At 35.9% G+C, this 19044-nt stretch overlaps 2 protein-coding genes across 3 annotated transcripts; both read right to left on the reverse strand.

Moving 5' to 3' along the window:
* Nucleotides 1-808: 808 nt before the first annotated feature.
* Nucleotides 809-7645, reverse strand: LOC7468882 (uncharacterized). The gene is made up of 13 exons (XM_024600548.2): nucleotides 7431-7645; nucleotides 7157-7315; nucleotides 6644-6895; nucleotides 6401-6520; nucleotides 5784-5864; nucleotides 5292-5387; nucleotides 4601-4699; nucleotides 4347-4400; nucleotides 4036-4239; nucleotides 3177-3302; nucleotides 2795-2860; nucleotides 1979-2278; nucleotides 809-1763 (listed from the first exon to the last, which is right to left on the reverse strand). Exons 1-13 carry the CDS (start codon nucleotides 7491-7493, stop codon nucleotides 1287-1289), a joined length of 2097 nt encoding a protein of 698 aa, XP_024456316.1. The 5' UTR covers nucleotides 7494-7645; the 3' UTR covers nucleotides 809-1286.
* A 235-nt stretch (nucleotides 7646-7880) lies between these two features.
* Nucleotides 7881-17349, reverse strand: LOC18099235 (protein MICRORCHIDIA 2). Of its 2 annotated transcripts, XM_052452857.1 has the most exons (19): nucleotides 16969-17349; nucleotides 16815-16935; nucleotides 16637-16711; nucleotides 16310-16344; nucleotides 16063-16141; nucleotides 15862-15951; nucleotides 14876-14951; nucleotides 14122-14200; nucleotides 13888-14016; nucleotides 13084-13182; nucleotides 12238-12342; nucleotides 12008-12154; nucleotides 10872-10964; nucleotides 10531-10582; nucleotides 10339-10450; nucleotides 9299-9536; nucleotides 8831-8919; nucleotides 8361-8403; nucleotides 7881-8242 (listed from the first exon to the last, which is right to left on the reverse strand). In XM_052452857.1, the coding sequence occupies exons 1-19, from the start codon at nucleotides 17125-17127 to the stop codon at nucleotides 8123-8125; spliced, it is 1941 nt and encodes a 646-aa protein (XP_052308817.1). In that variant the 5' UTR covers nucleotides 17128-17349; the 3' UTR covers nucleotides 7881-8122. The 2 variants fall into 2 exon arrangements, with proteins under 2 accessions (XP_052308817.1, XP_006383149.2); XM_006383087.3 differs by having other exon boundaries at nucleotides 16815-17349.
* Between the last annotated feature and the right edge of the window lie 1695 nt (nucleotides 17350-19044).

Consider the following 19044-nt stretch of genomic DNA (forward strand, 5'->3'; position numbering starts at 1 on the left):
GCCGGTAAAGCAGTGTCGAAAGGCAAATAATAATAATAATAATAATCAAAAGAAAAAAGAAAAAACAGAGGAATATTTGTAGATTCAATCTTCCCATGAAACTGCCAGCCAAAGAGGGAACAATACACATCAAAGAAGCACGTTCGTGTTGTTGATGCTCTCTTGTCTGCTGCCTAGTTTTCATTTGATTGTTGAAGAGATGAAATATGAATCCTCTCTCAATCTATGCGTCGCGGGCAATCATTTGACAGACCAGTTGGCCCAGTACTACACAAATCGAGGCCCTTGTCACCATCTCCATTAAGGCCGACTTGTAACTGTACAGATTATAATGGTCGTCTTCGAGTTCTTAACAGTTCAAAGAAGGGTCCTGTGTCGTCGTCCTTGTAGGTTTTTATTAAGTATAGGGGGTGTTCTTTACCTGTAAATCCGGCTCACCTCAGTTCAGTATACCTTTACTAATGATTCCTAACGGCTCCAAGAAACCACTAGTAAGCGCTTCTTGGCTCGATGCTTTTCAGTTTGAAATAAGAGCAATTTTTGCTTTCTTAACGGGCATCGAGAGAGATGAAAATGTGTTTTCTGCACACGAAAAAAACCTCTTGCTCTCTCAAGAGCCACGGCTATTCCGGTATCTCGGACATGGACCTCAATACAGAGATCAGGACTGCAGCGCCGGTCTTTCCATGAAGAATTGACATTTGCGGGAAAAAGTAGAAGTTATATAGAGCCCAAGTCCCGGGAGGTTTTGAATTTCAACCTCTTGTGACCTCGGGAAAACAGAAAAGAAAACGCATATAAAACTCCATTTACGCCACTCAACTTCAAGGGCAGCTTCTATTGGGAAAAAAATAGGGTGACAATCCATCACCAATATGTAATTCTCCTTCCTCGTCAGATTTCACTGTAGCTTGCTGACAGCCAAGGCTTCTGACAATAACTAGTAAAGGTTTTAACGTCTGCAACAAACATGAATATTTGCTTTTGTTACAAGCTAATACAATATTTCCTAAAAACCATGTCAGGCTCCGCTCAGAGGAATCCCCCCTATGTTTACAGTACACATTTTACAGTAGGAGCAGGGGGATATTCAGGTGACGAGTATCATTCCAGAGAACTCCATCAAACCTTTGGATACTTCGCCTTGCAATTGTTTGACCAGTTGCCTGTTACGCAGATTACAAGGACTGTCCAACAACAGTGCTTTGATGCAATTTTTTTTCTTTCAAGGCCTGTGACCGTTGGTAGCCACAAGTATAAAACGCTGTTTTCATCGAGGGCTGTTATCATCGAGCAGCAGATGAGGCGCGTGGTTTCTCCTTTATGGAGTTCAAGTGTTGTGTGACAAAAATAACTCCCATTACAATTAGAAGGCAACCAACCAGTGTGCTGAAGAAGAGGGCACCTGGTGACCTAGTCTGGACAAAGCCATACACCCCATTTGATGTCACAACAATTAGGTCAGTAAGTCCATCATTTGAGAAATCCTCGCAGATCAGAGCATGGGTGGGTGGTGCAGGAAGATCAACCGACGTCTGAATACTTCCTCCAGGAGATATAACTGAAGCCTCTTGATCACCAGCTGCGAGGATCATTTGTTGGTTGTCACGTGCACGCAAAGAAAATGCCTTCAATGTGGGGACCACCATACCACCTTCCATCATCCCCGATGGAGAAGGAAGATTTGACCATGTAGCACCTGTCGATATTTGCCATTGCCAAACAGCATCGTGACCATGCAGGCCAGGGGAGTATGATGTCACCTGAAAGAAAAAGGTACATTTCTCAATCTTCTTATTGCAATAACAGGGCAAAGACGAGAATTTGTTTACTATGTATTGATACCACAGCATGGAAACTCCTCACTCCCGAAACCAAATAGTGTTCATTCAAATACTACAGTAAAGGTGATGGACAAGCACTCCTTGAACAACTTCTGATATCTAAAAAAAGAAGCTAGGTCTGGATTAAAGCATACCTCCCCTCGATTAGTTAAGAAGACAACATCACCATGACTCCCCTTGCGATGCCTATGGCCATCACCTCTTGGGATGAGAATAGGGGTTGCCACCTCTAAAGAAGATACATCAGTCCGACCAAAATTTCTGCCGAAATCTCCATGTTGGAATAAGTTGAGTGGTGAATGATGATGACATATAGAAGCATTGAAAAGTTGCTCTCGCACTGGTACACCCGAAGTTGCAACAGCCCAACATGGTTGCAACACTTCCATCGATCCACTAATGACAGTCTGCTCAGCTCCATTTCCTCCAACAGCCTGAGGGGATGGAAATGTCAACCGTTACAATGAACACACATAAATCCAGCCAACCTTTCCCAATAAATGCCTCAGTTTTTTTTTCAATGTAGTTTTTAACAGGTCTTTGTTTTATCTGTGTTTGAGTTTTCTGTTGTGTCAAGTTTTCTTGCATGCAAAAAGCCTTAAACTCACCCCCATACCTTGAATCTATAAACAAAAGAAAAGGTTAAACAAAAAGAGTTTTCAGATTGGCCATGGACCTAAAATGATGAATAGCACAAAACTAGATGGGATTTTGCAAGCTCATTTCCAATTACCAACACAGCAAACTATATTGTTGTGGTCTGGGTCAATTGAGAAATGTTTTCATGGCACAGAAACAAAGCATTCCACAAAAAGCAAAAGATTTAGGGCATATCATATAATATGTATTTCAGAGAGAGCATATTTGGAGCATATATCATAATCCAAGAGACAATAGAAAATACACTCGTATGGTTTTGATTGCCTTAGATGAAAGAAACAATTGTAAACCTGGACATGATCTAGGACTCCATCACCATTGATATCAGCATGAAGGCCACCTTCTTGAAGATGAAGCTGATGAAAGCAATGAAATTCATCAAACTTGCTAGAACTGCTGGAACAAATAATATAATAAGCAGTTGAAATCATATCAGTTAAAGAGCACATTCAACTTTCATATTTACATGAATAAGCAGTGGGCCTCGAGGGTTTTCAAGATCAAATCTCTAAATGAAAAGGAGCACATATGCCTGACATGGTAGGTTTAACAGCAAGAAGATGACTGGCACATGATCAGTGTGCCAATTACCAGCTGAATTTCATTCTTAGCTATAAGATGTTCTTCCATATAAACTACATGATGGCACAATGCCATGTTTCCAACATTTACCTTACACAGGGTGCGGCCGGATGCCAAATGAACAGCTTCTATCCCTTCTTTTTGATGAGCCACAACAACATTAGGAAGCCACCAAAGCTGAGTGTAGTTTGTTATAGTTGGAATATATTGAAATGGCTGCAGCAACAAATTATAATAGACAAACATCATTTATCAAACACTGAATAGGTACATTTGGAGGGTTCACTCATATATGAAGCCATTTCAATATATTGCTTATGCAATATACTGGTTTTCAGGTAAAGATTTTTCATCGAGTAAAAGATTCATATAAAAGCACAAAAGAAGAATGGGGTACAATCATTCCCTGGAAAAATTCCAGACCTAATCCTGAGAGGTGTGATAGAATAGACATGGCAATTCAAAATCATAATTCACAAACACCAGCAACATAATGCCATCCCCACACAGGAAAAGTTAAATCCATATCACTTCTAGTTCTTTTAATGAAACCAATATGCCCAACTAAGGGGAGTAATTATTTCAGTAGCCTCCAACCATCCTACAGAAATAGGAGCCAGATATGGTTTTTCAGAGGATTTCACACTTGAGTGGTAAAAAGTTTGTATCAAAGGCACATAGTCAAGCTTTCAAATTCCGGTAAATCATAAAAAAGAGTCAAAGTTTCAAGTGAAAGAAGTTATTTAAATGACGTACTGAACACATGCTAAAAAGTGCCGAGCATAAACTAATGACAAATTTGATCCTCTTTCAAACGCACATGTGTGTGTAATAAAGCCTGCCTAAGCTTTTGGGGTAAAGACATAACCACTAAGAAATAAAGCTGATGGTATATAATGATTGTTGCTACTGTCAAAATCCAGTTGGTAAGGTTATCAGCAGATCTTACCTTCTTTGATTTTGTTGAGCCAGCATATTTTGCAGCTTCCCCAATCAGGTTAGAAATTTTCTTTGCTGAGTCTTTTCCAGGAGGATGGTTTTCCTCAGGCTTGTGGAAAGGGTAGTTGGTTGTCTTTCCATTAGATTTTTTTGATGTTTTTCTTTTATGGCGCCTAAAGTGCGATAGCTGCAACACAGTATCTTCTCTCCTATCCTGATACAGAGATGAATGAATGTGCTGTGAATAACTCCCTCTAATATATATATAAAATAAACCAAGATGATAATCAAATGCATAACAACATTTTCTGGCATTCTTACCCAGTGATGTGGCATAACTCCAAGGATTGATTCCCTAAATTCCCTGCATTCAAACTAAGGTGTAACATGCCTCAGAAAGCTTAGCTTAAAAAAAAATGAAAATTATCTGACGCTTATCCTACTTTAAATAAATTTTTGCAGGGTTGATTTCAGCTTTTTTTTTTCCTTCTTTTTCTTTTTCATTTTTTGGTACGGCATGTTGTTATCAATAACATGAATCTATTGTTTTGTATCTGCCTTGAGTTGAAAGCTACCTCTCCTGGATGGCGACTGTTTAAAGCATGCACATCAAGCTTGTAGTTATGTTGTGGAATCAACTGTGATGCAGCGTCTGAAGACTGCGCTTCAATGTTCTAAAAGCACAATAATGAAAACCTTGGTGTTAAAAAGGGAGAATACATTCCATAGCAGAACAATAGCAATACTCATCAATTATGTTCTAATAACAACAATTCCTGCCCAGATTAATGCTCTCAAATTGCCTGTGAATTTTCAGAACCCACGTGGATGGGTGCGTTACAGTATACATTCCTAGGTAAGTTACACCACAATACCATTTGAAGTATTACTCATTTTGCTCAATTTTCACTTTACATAATATATAGAACATGACATATACTTGGAGAAATTTTTTGAAGAACAAAGGAAATTTGTGCATAAAAGATAACAGCGTCAAAGAGTAAAACAAAATGCAATTTTGTGATCACACTGCTGATGCATTCTTTAGCTCTAAAACAATGTAATATTGGAACACCCAAATATTCAGGTTTCAAAACTGGACATTCCAAGTAGTAGTTGCGGCCTACTAAGTAATGAGCAAGATTTCCCTTCCCAGATGAGTAAAAGGTAAGGGGCATGGATCAAAATGACAGTTCCATAAAACAATTGATGATAAACAAAGATTATGCAAGAAAACTAAGAGCAAGTGTTTAGAATATATGGCACCTCATTCTTTCTGCTCCATCGAAGGGCACCAGTTCGACCAGCAAAAGCATACAAGGCAAAATGGCGTAGATTCACAGTTCCAGAGTTCTCTGATGGCTACCAAGGATACAAAAAGCAATGCATAATTACCCAGATGCCAGCAAAAAAAGAAAAGGAGAACAACAAGAACTTGTTATTGCTAGTTTGCATCATGTATTAAAGAATGGAAAACTCAGTGGCTTAAAATGACAACGGAATCAAATTATCTGTAAGGAAGACAGGTTCTTTCTCAATGGTCAGAGAAGAATGATCAGGAAGTTTATATCCATTTAGAACTGGCACGCAACTTTCAACAGGTTGGCCCACTTATGGATCTAAAAATACCATCACTTTAGGATTTTTCAACAGCAAGTGCTAGTGTCCTAATAGTGGTTGCTAGGCTTATTGGAAAATAGATCAAGTTGCAAGAATGTGAATCACATTGTCAAAAGAATATGCCAGAAATGTCCATACCTCTTTCTCACTGGCGCTTCTTCTATGCTGCTCAGCATTTTTCTCTGCCATGCCAATTTCTTCAAAAGGATCTGAATAAATCTGAAACAGCACATAAAACGCATACAATCTTACAGTACCTCTATAAAATAGATGATGCTAGCAAGTTGTTGAAGGAAGTTTGGTTTCAATCTATCAAAAAACATATGACTACAGTTTCAAGAACCAACAATCTGATTAGCAAGGATTGCATCAGACAATGCATATATTAGATTGGTAAAAATAAGAAACATTTTAAAGCAATATTCACTCTAGAGTGGGCATATGAACAGGACTTCAAAGAAATTGACTTTAAGTGGGCCTGAAATACAATTCTGTCTTTCCACAATTTAAAGCCAATGCATTATCCATGCTATTGATTTGACTGGTAATCATTAAAGTCAGACCCATGATATGTTCCTATTTTTACAATTTAAATGCACAAAAAAAAGAATAACAAAAAATCTGATAACCATGTAATCAACTTTAGAACACAAATTAAGTTACTTCTTGTTTTTCTTTTTCCAATAAGACAATCAAGTGTATGGAAGAAGATAAAAACAAGAAATGCTGAGAACGCAAAATCACAACTAACATACATGTGGCTGCATTTCCATTCTCCCACCAATAATAACCAATCCAGAATCCCCATGCTTCAATGTATAGTTACTTATTGATATTGCAATCTCCCTATGATGTGCATTATGCGGAAAATCCTCCTGCACACAAAAGAAAGGACCAACTTAATTCATTTTGCAAGGACAAATAAAATGTGAAAGAGTGAGCAAACAACATTAAAAAAACAAATACTGAAGACCACTAATGATAACGACTTTCAGAACCTGCAAATTAGTTTCCCAAAGCTTCTTAAGGTTATGATCAAAGCACATAACAGACCACCCTGAGGTTACAACAACCAAAACTTGCTTTAACGGATGCCCTTCCTTATATCTCCTATCAATTACACCAGTAGCCATTGCTACCGCGCGTCTACCTGCCGCAACCCGTGTTTTATCAGGCAATAGTGATAGTTCCGTTAACAATCTTGCTTCACTAAAGCCCTCATCTACTCTCCTCAAATGCGGCTCCAGCACCTAAAACACACACATACATACCCAAAAAAAAGAAAAAATTAAAAAGATAGAGGACATGTTTTCAAAATCTAAAAGTAAACAAGTGTAGTTTTCACAATTTGCGCAAAAAATACTTAAATAGAAGCATAGAAGAATTACAAGTCACCACACGATAACGAAATCGTTTTCAAAATCATGCAGTCTAGAAAATTCGAGGAAGAAAACATTATGGCTAAAACAGAAATTTAAAAAACGACAAGTCATTAGCACCAGAATCGGGACCTGGATTTTGGCGTCGTGAGTGGCGACAAGAATTTCTTTCTTGCCGTCGCCATTAAGATCGGAAACAATCGGCGGGGGGAGACGTTCAGTCTCGTATTTGATTGGATACTCATCGGTTAAATGAAACCACGCCTCTCTGAAAGAGAAATCTCCTTCGTGCTGTATTTAAAAAGAAAAAGAAAAGGATGAAATTTGTGTTAATTAGGGGTTAGAAATAGCGATTATTTTGAAGGAAAAAGAGTGGGGGGAGGTTTAGGATTTTGAAAGAGGAGACCTGGAGAGAGAAGAAGATGGAGAAGGCGGAGAGCATGAGGATGGCCAAATCGCGTTTTCTCATTTTGGATGGAGTTGAATCCGATTCTCGGCTTCTGTATCGTGCTGGTAGATCAAGAGATTCAAGACTGCGAATGTGCGTTATTCCACCCTCACCTCACTCTCTCGCTCGCTCGCTCGCTCATGCATTGCAGACCCCTTCTGGCTTCTTGTTGGCGGGTGAGTAATGAACTGTTTCAGAAGTTCGGCTGGCTCAGAGAAAAGTTAAACGACATGTCGTTTATTAACGGACTACACGTCTTTCAGGGTCCACTCTCTTTTACAGAAGAATTATTTTTACAATCACGGGCGGCTACAAAAAGTTAAGCCGAACAATTTCCACCTCGATGTGATCATGTGGTAGTATTGAATCAAGAGTTCTCAAACCAAGTTAAAGATGAAAACTTCCAAGTAAGAAACTTCGAAAATTTATATACTCTGGAATAATTCGGGTCCAGGTTTCTGTCCATTTCAGTCGAGGTCTAAACCACCACCATATGTACAAACTTACTAGATTAAACATGATTTTGGCAGATGACAAGAATCAGTCTCGAATCACAAAAAAAATGGAGCCTAATACCATGACAGCAATGCTCAATATCATAGCTGAACCTTGACGCACCCAATCGAGGGATCAGTGATAGGAGGATCACTTCATGCGACCTTTTCACTTTGTTGCTGCATGATCTTTTGTTTCCTTTTAGTCTCCAGGTGCGAAGCAAGTTGAGCACACTTCCTCTTGGCTTGTTCCAACTCTTTCTCTAATTCCTCAACCTGATATTTGACCAATAAATACATAATTTGCTATTGTTTTTCAAACTTCAAAACTTAGTCGTTATTTACAGAATTTTTAAGTCAAGACCAAAGGTGATGCGATGCCGACTCTACCTACCGTTTGTTTCAATTCAGTCTCCTTCTTTGCGTATTCTTCACACCTGTACAAGGTAGGGTATTGGGTGTGATTTATTGACCAGAAAGTATAGGACCGCAGAAAAATCAAGAAAAGCACTAACATTATAAGTTAACTGTTAAATTTGAGTGAGATTTCAGTAGTTCACTGTATGAAAGGTCTAAATGACATTGGATATTTCATCAGAAATGGATCTCACACACGCGCGCACACTCAAACACACACGTAATTATCTACAATACCAAAATTTAGAACTAGTAACATTTTTGGCCTCTTCTTTGGCTGTCAAGCTACCTCCGAAGGAAAAAACAATCATGTCCTTAACAACAGAGGCATATTCCATTATAATTTCCCTGAGCTTAATTTGAAAACAGCATGCAGATATTAGAGCGCGGTCAATGTAAGGCATGATGCTACATTCTGAACTTCCAGATTGAGTATAAAATATGCACCTCATAAAAAGTTCGATGTTCTCTTCACATATCTGATCAATTGGCTTAGATCCAAGACCATCATCAGATATAACTCCATTGTAAGATCCCTGCAAAAAGAGGCAATGAACCATGAATGTTAACATATTAATGATGTTCAGACAGCAAGTTGTTTAAAACCAGGTAATAATTCTTCTGGACATGTTGATTGTTTGTCCCAACTCTTTTTTTTTCTGCTTTCAGGCGCTTTACTTAAAAGCAAAGGTAAAAGTACCAAGTGTAGACACCTAGAACTTAAAACAAATGATTGGGTGACAATTTAGCTACAGATTGAGAAAATACAAGTCTCTTCCAAACAGTTTTGAGTGTAAATGGCCAAGGATGTTAATGATAGAACTTCATGTAAGTCAGTCTGCATGTGCCCATGGTGAGCAGACGCGAAGGGTCAAGGAAATAAGCAGTAAGAAAAGGGTGAGTTGAATCACTTACATCTGCCAACCCAATAATGGACTCTTCCACAGGTAAATCACTCTGGCCGGTGCTTCCAAGTTGCCTATTGCTCCTAGTGATAGGTTGATCCAGATGCATTTCCTCTTCATTAGTTGGAAGATCAATGTTATGCCGGTTAGCAGGCAATGGCTTTTGTGTTTTAACTGCACCTTGCTTTTGAATATCAAGTGATTTGACACCAGGAGGCAGAATTCCAAGCAAGTGACAATGGCGTTTCCTGTCTCAAAAAAATAAAAAAACACTCAAGTTTAGATTCCTTGTCCTGTACATAAGCATTCAAACACAGTTCACATAAATAAATTAGTTAATAACCCTGTTGAATCCTTTATTCTTTCATCGATGATTGCAAATGAACGCTTACAACAAATAAATACTATTGCAATATAGTTGAAAAGTGCAGCCACTATAAGCAGTTCAAGGCTTTGAATATCTTAGCAACACAAACTATTCAATTCACAAGTTCACAACTGCCTCGTTGCCTGTGGTAATCCAATGATTTGAACTTTGCCCCTAAATTCATTAATACCATTCCAGAATTTTATTTCCTTTGTATTATACTCAAGATTCAGCAAAACCCAATCCAAAAAATGTAACAATCCCATCTAGAATTTCTGCCAAAATTGTTTCTATGTATGCACACATAATCCAAGTTAGAGCTTATGTTGAGTTCTTTTGGTGTCAGTCATGGCACAAATCCAGCAGAGCCAACAGGGTAAGGTAAATTGAAAAGGAGAACAAAAAAGAAGCCCCCGTGTCATTAAATAGGATTTTCTAAAGATGCTTCACAGGACCAACAGAAGGCAAAGCAAATTTTGCAGTTTGCAAGCCAATCTTTCAATATTGAGACACAAAATAAGTCATTTCCAACAGTGTAAAAATATCTCAGCAAAGGATTTCAAGGACACCTTCCTCTCCCCCATGAGAAAGGGAAAAAAAGGAAATAATTACTACACATGCATTCTCCCCCCAACAATTTCCAAGATTTGCAAACTGCAAGAAGTGAAAATACAGTAACAAACCAGTAATCCATAACCATCTGTTTCAGTCTAGCTTCCAATCGAATATACAACGACGACCTCTCAAAATCCTGCTTATCATGTGCAGGTTCTATAAAATTTGCTTCAAGAACTCCTATAATCAGAAAGCAGTAAGTAGCTGACAATTCAAGGAAAAACATTAGTCAACAGAAATTGAGAGAAAAGTTTGAATACCAACAACACCGTTCCCTTTTACTGCAGCATCACCAGTGACTTTCCAGAAGGGCTGCAATAATGCAAAAAAGACTAACCAATGAGTTGCAAAATAACTATGTTGCTGATTTGCTTTTATCCAATCCATAGGCATTTCTAATGCAAGGAGAACAGGTACTGAAAAGTTTCACATGTTTTTGCTACTTTCAAAACAATATAGTGGCTGAAAATCAAAATATATTACATAAGAGTTTAAAATCTTCCATGTTATGCAATTTTTTCCAAGGAATGCACCAGTAGGAAAATATACAAAGGATGCATCAAACTACATGAAAAAAATGGGAGAAAAATACAAAACATACCCTGATGAGTCGATTTTTATGGTACACATTGAATCCAGAAACAGAAAGAGCAGGAGCCTCTTTAATGAAACCAACCGTTGTCTCCACAGTGACCTAATGCAACCCCCCACCACCCAAAATAAATGAACAAATAAGAACATAAGACCTATGTCTCCAACACATTTCTTCACATATTTGTGTAAATAATTCACGTTCAACAAATCAGCAAAAGTACTCCAACAAAAATTTAGTTGGTCATATATTGGCTCATATGTACACTGTCATCATAGAAACATTTTAACACTGCAGCCAGTGTCTGCCTGAAAACCTGGTTGTCAAGAACACCAAAACAGACAATTTTGAGATCCTACATCAATGACATACATGCTTTTTTATTTTTCACTAGATGCCAAAAGATTATAAATTCTTTTATTATCTCAATAACTTTCTCAATTGCAGAAACCTACAAAAAAGCTTTACTTTTTATTTTTATTTTTTTAGGGTGATATCTACATCATCTAAACATAGTATGATACGTGTTGATTTTTCTTTTACCATACCACTATGGGCATCAATTTAGTAAGAATATCACAGAACCCAGTGGTTGAGCTATCGACAATTAGTTTCGTTTCTAGTTTACATACAAACAGGTAAACAGAAAAATCTGGTAGATGACATGGTTGAATTGACACAAACAAACCAGCATGACTTAAGCCAGTCCCTTCCCAGTGCTCTAGACAAAGGCTTTTTAACCTTTATACTTGAAAGCCCTCCCACTAATCCTTCATGCTCCTCATTCAAAGAGAAGGCAGAGAATCTGCATTGGTAAATAGCAGCTTTTGGGAAGGCAACAGAACTTATCTTCTCAGATATCCAAAATCTGCCCAGAGAATCTTTTTAGCTCATAGCATTTATAACAATCATAAGATAATCCCTACATGTACTCTTCCCTCTTCTTATTTTGTATTAAAAAACATCAATAAACTTGTTTAGAAGAACATTACGAGGAAATGCATTAGAAATGAGAACCCCCTGCCCAACCTCTCGGATTCTCATAGAACCTAGGGTGCATTGTGCAGCTTGCATCACAAACAATTGTAGCAGATACAAAAGAAGAAAAGGAATATTTATACTCCCCTATAGACCATGCATCTTACCTCTTTTATTGTTCCAACCTGAGGCTTGTATGACACTGTTTTTGAATATTTCAAGTCATCTACAATATTAAACTGCTGGACAGGCTTCCCCCTCAGCACAATGCTGAAATTTGTGAATTTTCTTAGGTACAAAATCGAAGCATAAGCCTAGCAGGAAGAAATAATAAAAGTCAACCAAGTTATACTGGAGAAAGTAAACTAATACAGAAATGACAAATTTAAAAGGTTACCCTTAATGAATAACGGATGCAATAAGAAATATGAGATCGAAGTTCAACTGTTTTTTTGTGTAGTTTTGTCTGACCATGATTAGCTTCATCTCTCAGACGTATATCCTACATCAAATATAAAAAGGCATTCATGGATGCTTTTAAAATCAATTTCTTATATATTCCCACCATAGATCATGTATCATCAAAATCAACAGCAAGAGAATCTAGTGCATTAAAGCACAAGTGCCTGTAATATGCACAATAGCTGATTCATCTAAAGTCATCCATACTTTTCCACGACAAAAAACAAATAAAGAAAGGAAGGAAGGAGGGAAGGAGGGAAGGAGGGAAGGAATGATCTTTCATGCTTGAGAGCAGCATCAAGAGGGAATCCAGTCAAAACTAATTACATTAAGCAATCTTAACTTTGCATTCAAATTTAAAAGCAAATAAAAATAACCATTGATTGTTCAATGCCAGCAAACTACAAGGACTTATCTAACATAAACATTTCAAATTAAAGTACTTAGTTTGCATGTTCGTCCAATAAATATATGTTTGACGAACATATTTGGTTGCCTAAGCTTTCCATCCTAAGATCTTAAAATTTTGGGATGACTTGAACCTCTTTGCTAGAAGAGCCAAGGCATTGAAATATTTTACAAATACAGTAAAACTTGTGCAATAAAATAAAACCATCCATATGCTGCATACAAATTTATGGTCAATATCCATTACATTTTAATGCAATAAACATAGTAGATCTTCATGTCATACCAAACAAAACAAAGAAAAATATAAATAAAATATGTTAAGAAAATTATTGCAAAATTTTTGGCATCCAACAACATAAAAACAGCATACCTCTTCGTCATCGTCAAAACTCAATTCATAAATGCCCTCGTCATTTAACCATAAGTTGTATATTATTATTTTCGTACCATGCCGGCCAATATCCTCAAACTGATGAATAAGAGACAAACAAGTGAGGGGAAGGAGCATGAAGGTTGCATCCAAAAGATATAAAAAGATTGCAATCTAATTGCCTTCAAATGTTATGTAATAACAAAAGTGGTGACAGCAGCAAGCATATTTTCCTATTTTAGGGCAGAGGAACCAGCAGTTATTTAGATGGAAGAGGTAATGGTGGCAGCAAGGGAGATTTTTTTTTATGATTCTAATTCTTTGGAATTATAATTCATAAATGCACACTCAAGATGTTCAAAAGACATAGTCTCCCTCAGTTTCACTTCATATCCTTTTAAATTATATTCAAATCAAAACAGGATAAATAGGATATTCAAAGAGGAAATAATTGTGTTGGCAACTGGTGTCCTTTCCCCTATAAGAAACCACAAGGATACAAGTCAAGGGCCCAACAGATCAGGAGAAAGCATTTCCTACATGATAATTCAGCTAAATATCCCAAACAACTTGTTCCAACCTCCCCAAAAGAAGAAGACAAGCTCCATTCCAAAGCCACTTGAAGATCATTTGTGAATATACAAGACAAACTGCTGATAGAAATTGGATTGAGCAAACAAATTCTGATAGTCATAAGAAGTTTAGCACTAAAAGGACAATGTGACATAAACCTCCTAGGCAGTACTTATAAAGATACGGACCATAAAGAATTTACATTTTACTGGATTGAATTTTCTAACTAACCTGTTGCATGAGCTCCTCCTTTGAAGCGAATGGAGACCATTCAAGGATTGTTTTCAAGTTAGAAGACCAGTCATCTTGTGAGCCATAAAGTATCGGCTCTGCCCGGTTGCCAGAAATGTCGAAATCAATCTGAAAGGTAAGCAAAGCCAAAAATTAGAACATCAAAAACATCAAACAAACTGACCAAACTTGTGCTTTAAATAGAAAATTGAACGTTAAAGTAGGAAGAACTACCATTGGAACAATAACATCATCCTGCCCAGTTTTTCGTAAAAAGGTGTAGGATAATAGACCAATGCTTTGAGTTGCTTTGCTAAAAGACAAATGTTCAGACATAGAAGATGTCAAACAATCTTGAACTTAAAAACTCAAATTCAATAAGTAGCATGTAGTTTTACCACTAACGGTGATGCGTGCCAGTTTATGCATAAAGGGGAAAGGGTGAAAGACAAATGATAAGGTTTATAAATACGAACACATTTATAAAATAAACAAAGGCATGGCAAGAGAGAAGGAAAACATGCAGAATGCATTATGGATTCTGCTTCAGATTACAATTATTTACTCAAAATAGCATCTCATGCAAATTCTTTTTCCTCAAAGATATAAAATTGAAAGGAAATCATGAAGGACAATGCTCACCAAGGTAACCCTAAAAAAGGAGGGAAAGAGTACCCTAATTTACAATAGACATGACTCAATCCTACATTTGGAAATGCAATCACGAACTTTTTGTGCACTAGTGTCACTTTACCAATCATTATCCCATTATTTTACAGATAAACTGACAAAGCAGATTCATCTCAACAGATATACAAAGTACTTGAGGTAGAACCAAAAACATTTGATTCCAAGAGAAAAGATTGATTAAGAAAGAAAATGTGATCAAACATTCCATGCAATGGACAAAATCTAAATGAACAAGTTACAGTTAAAATAACAAAGGTATGCTACATGAATCATAGAGAGAAGGGGGTGGGGGAAATACCCTGCACGAGTTGCACAACTGTAAACAAGAACATCAGCACCTAGCCGCATAGTACTTGTCTTAAATCCATTACCATCTGAAAAAATAACAAGTTAACTTCTATTGGGAAGCACCTGAAGGTCCACTAGAAAATCGAACAATTAAATCTAATAAAATGCCATAAAGAAATTGGCCTAAGTTAATGAATACATTTTATATATTTGACTCCTTTTTTTCAATTATGAGCTAATAGGATTTTTGGATTCCTTAGAACCACATGAAACTTGACCTCAACATAAAATCAATAAAATGTATGAGGACAAATCCTCAGAGCCTAAAACCGACACTTTACAAATTCAAACTTGCTTTCCTCATTCCTTTCCGCATATCACTTCAGCAGGAGTGGATCTATAAACTCACTCTAACAAACCCACTAACATGAAAATATCAAAAATATCAGTTCATTGCACATGATTATCATCACAAAGTTCCCACCCACATGCATATGGTTTACACTCTCCATATGTATTCAGGATCACCTCTTTCAAGGTTCCTTCCTCCCCAACCTCCAATAAAGCTACCTCCCTGAAAAAGATGATTCCTTATCTGGATTGAGTTTCAACCTCCCTAAAACTGCAACCGTACTCTATCTAATTAGCTTTTGTCAAGTTCAACCTAAGATCTGAGATTACTTTTAGAGTATTGAAGGGTGCCTTAGGATGATGCTGACTTCAGAATTTTAAGCATCAATTTCTTTTGAAAAATTGATAATTATATGTTTTTCCCAAGAAATCATCTAGAGCATATATAGGAGAAAATCTAGGTATGCAAGTAGTAGCATCAACTTTGATGGAATAGGAAAACCAAAAACTTGAAAATATGACCCGAGAAAAGAAAAATAATAAAATAGGAACAGAAGGAAAACAACAGGATAATCATATAAGATAATGAAATTAAGTCAAGCAATCCAGCCAAAAGATAAATAAATAGAGCGATTTGACAGTTACATTGTCCAATTGTTGTATTTGATTTCTTGGAAGAATAACCCAAACTCATGCATTTCCGGATACCATCAGGATCCATTCCACCACCATCATCTGCACAGAACATTGCACATTCCTGACGTGCTTTTATAATCAGAAGAAAACAGATGCTTGACAGCATATGCCATATCCCAAAGGCAATCCCTTATTCATATGGATACAAACCTTGGAAAAGTAGAGCAGGAGAGTTGTCTTTCATGATATCAATTTTATCAACCTTCACAAAGGTTGCACCATTATGAACCTGAAACCACAGGAAGTCGAATTTGTGGAATTAATGTAATTCATAGTCAGTATATACTATATCATCAATGCTACATTTGTTTCATTGTTGGAATAAATTGATAACTTATGTAGTTCCACAGACCCAGCCGAGGAAAAACAAAGCATGACTCATAGTCTAATACCATACCTCATCAACAGCATTATCCAAAAGCTCAGCAATTGCTGCCATCAAAAATTTACAAACACCAACATCAAAACATTATGATAAAGAAAAAAATAACAACAGAAAAAATAAAATACTGTCTAGTTTTTCACTTTATTAGCATACAATAGTGGAAACACTCTAATACACGCAAGAAATCTTCACCTTCACAATTAATGCGGCTAAAAGATCCTTTCTTTCCCCTTAAAATAATCTTGATTTAAACTTAACTAATCATATCATGCACATCATAAAATTGAGCCAAATTTTATTTGCTATCGTGGAATTTTAAAAAACAAAACAAAAAATTACCTCCAAAAGCCCATTTGTGAGAAGTTGCATTAGAATGCAAAAACTTAGGGTGCACTCTTGCATGCTCCAATTGACCTACAAACCAAACCAAACCAAAAATTGGAAAATCAAAATCACATTTCCCATAGCAAAAAAAAAAATAGAAAAATAAAAAATAAACACATGCGAAACTGTAAACCTTGAGCAGGGGCCTTGCTAGCTATGGGACCCACGTCATACGCTCCCGCTTTCCAGAAACTTCGACAATCCAGACTCTGATACGCAGGCACCGGTGCCGCTATTGCTTCCGAGCTACTATCTTGCTGTTGTTGCTTCTGCTGCTGCTGCTGTTTTTGCTGCTGCTGTTTTTGCGGCTGCTGTCTCCTCGACTTTGAAGACGACGGCGTCGTTTTGCGTGGCATACCTGGCGGAGGACCAATATCGACTTCGTCATCGCTACTTGCGATTTCTACTACATTCATCGGTTGCTGCTTCTCTACTTTAGGCGGCATTTGACTAAAGCAAAAGAGTTAGGGTTTGAATTTAAAAAGTTAGGGTACTTTGATTCGTAAAAATTTGGTGCAGCAGACTGGCGTTTTGCAGAAGTAGAGAAGATGACATGAAAACTTTGAATGACAACAAAACGGTTTCGTTTTCAAGATATGGGGTGCCTTTTTATCGGAGGATCGCAATTCGGAAATGCGTTCTTATGGCTAGCAGCTCTCGACCCCTAAAAAATCATTATTAATATTTTTTATTTTTTAAAATTTATTTTTATATCAAAATAATTTAAAAAATTAATTTAAAATAAAAAAAAATCAGAATTTTGAATTGCCGAGTTCTGTTCAAAAAATAGCATGAAATGCCCAATTCAGATTCACATTCGGACATCTTGAGGTGTTCCTTTCCATTTAAACCAAAAAAAAAACACAGAAAAATTTTAAGAGTAATTTTATTATTTGTCTACTATTCTCGAAGAATAAGTCAAGAAGAATAAATAGTTGTTTTAATAATTAAAATTAAATTAAAAGGACCCAGTTTATCTTTTAAAAAATTAAAAAGGATGTTAATTTAACATTTTCTTTATAAAAAAATATTAGAGTGACAATATTTTAGATATACTCGAGTTAAATCAAGTTAATCTACTCAATTCATAATCTAGGTTATAACCCATTCCAGGTTTAATAACTTTGTCTTTTAGAATATATTTTTCATTTAATTGAACGATTAATAATTTAAAAAATAAGAGGGGTATATTAATTAAAATTTAAATAAAAAAATAATGTAAAGTTGAATACATAAAAAATGAAGATATTAATTATTTTTTGAAGTAACAAAAACATATAAAAAAGCAAAAGAGACTTGGCACTGCAAGGCCTGACAAGCTAGCCTCGGGTGTCTGGCCTAACCTAGAAAACCTAGGCACGTTTGAGCTTTAAAACCCAAGGTCAGATTGGATGTTGTTTGCCTTAAACAAATAAATAATACATCATTTGTTGTTATAAATCAACACGTCGTTTAAGTTGTTCAGATTCTAGCTACTATAGAGATGGTGGAAAAATCAAACTAAGGTTTTTTGAACAAAAAAAAGTTCATTTTTAACGTATTTTAACCTAAAAACACGTAATAAATATATTTAGAATCTTAATAGATTAATTTCTCAACTGAAAATACCCTTAAATAATCTAAAAAAGCAAAAATTAAATAAAAGAATCTTTTTTAGCCCTAATCTAAGAAAAACTTTTCATGGCAATATTGTGGTAGCCCCAAAACACCATAATAACGTTATTCTCACTAGAGGAATAATTTGAATCTAAAATTTGACCATATTTGTCAATGAAATGTGATTAACCAAGTTCTTTCTGATATATTTTAATAACTCTCTCACCTTTTTCAAGTTTAGGGATTGGAAATGTGAATAAAATAAAATCTTGAACTAAAACGTATAATTACCAAACTAAAAAGATCAAAAAAGAAATCTTAAAAAATCTAAATGAATTTTTTTAAAAAAAAAAACTCTGACTCCTCATTTGTTTTTATAAAAAGGCTACCATTTTTTTCATGCTTTCAATTTTAGTTCCCTCATTTTCAATTTTTTTCAAAAAAACAAATTGATTTTTTTACAAAAAAAAAAAACTCAAGCATAAACCCAATATTAGAAATTTTTTTGAGACCACAATAATTCTATAAAAATTAAATCAAAATAAATTATGAAATTCAATTCTCAATCAACATAATATAGTTTTATTGAACAATATTTTGTAAAATAGTAAATAATGAATTCACTAGCTCTTTTAGTTTTTTTCTTAGTTACTTTTAATTTTAATTTAATTCAATTTTAATACTTAAGTTTCAAAAAATTGAAAATCAAGACATGGAGAGGAAGTGAAGTTTGGGATTCCACAAAAAGATTATTTCGAGATTCACGA

This window comes from Populus trichocarpa, chromosome 5 (assembly GCF_000002775.5).
Source record: "Populus trichocarpa isolate Nisqually-1 chromosome 5, P.trichocarpa_v4.1, whole genome shotgun sequence".
NCBI lineage: Eukaryota > Viridiplantae > Streptophyta > Magnoliopsida > Malpighiales > Salicaceae > Populus > Populus trichocarpa.

Excerpts from the sequence above, each read along its gene's own strand:
- LOC7468882 (XM_024600548.2), bottom strand. The coding sequence starts at position 7,493 with ATGAGAAAACGCGATTTGGCCATCCTCATGCTCTCCGCCTTCTCCATC. Across the intron at positions 5,865-6,400 it reads GAATGGAAATGCAGCCACAT|ATTTATTCAGATCCTTTTGA; the intron begins GTATGTTAGTTG and ends GTGCTGTTTCAG. Across the intron at positions 5,388-5,783 it reads GAAGCGCCAGTGAGAAAGAG|CCATCAGAGAACTCTGGAAC; the intron begins GTATGGACATTT and ends TATCCTTGGTAG.
- LOC18099235 (XM_006383087.3), bottom strand. The coding sequence starts at position 17,127 with ATGCCGCCTAAAGTAGAGAAGCAGCAACCGATGAATGTAGTAGAAATC. Across the intron at positions 16,712-16,814 it reads TAGCAAGGCCCCTGCTCAAG|GTCAATTGGAGCATGCAAGA; the intron begins GTTTACAGTTTC and ends TTTGGTTTGTAG. Across the intron at positions 16,345-16,636 it reads TCACAAATGGGCTTTTGGAG|CAATTGCTGAGCTTTTGGAT; the intron begins GTAATTTTTTGT and ends TTTTGATGGCAG.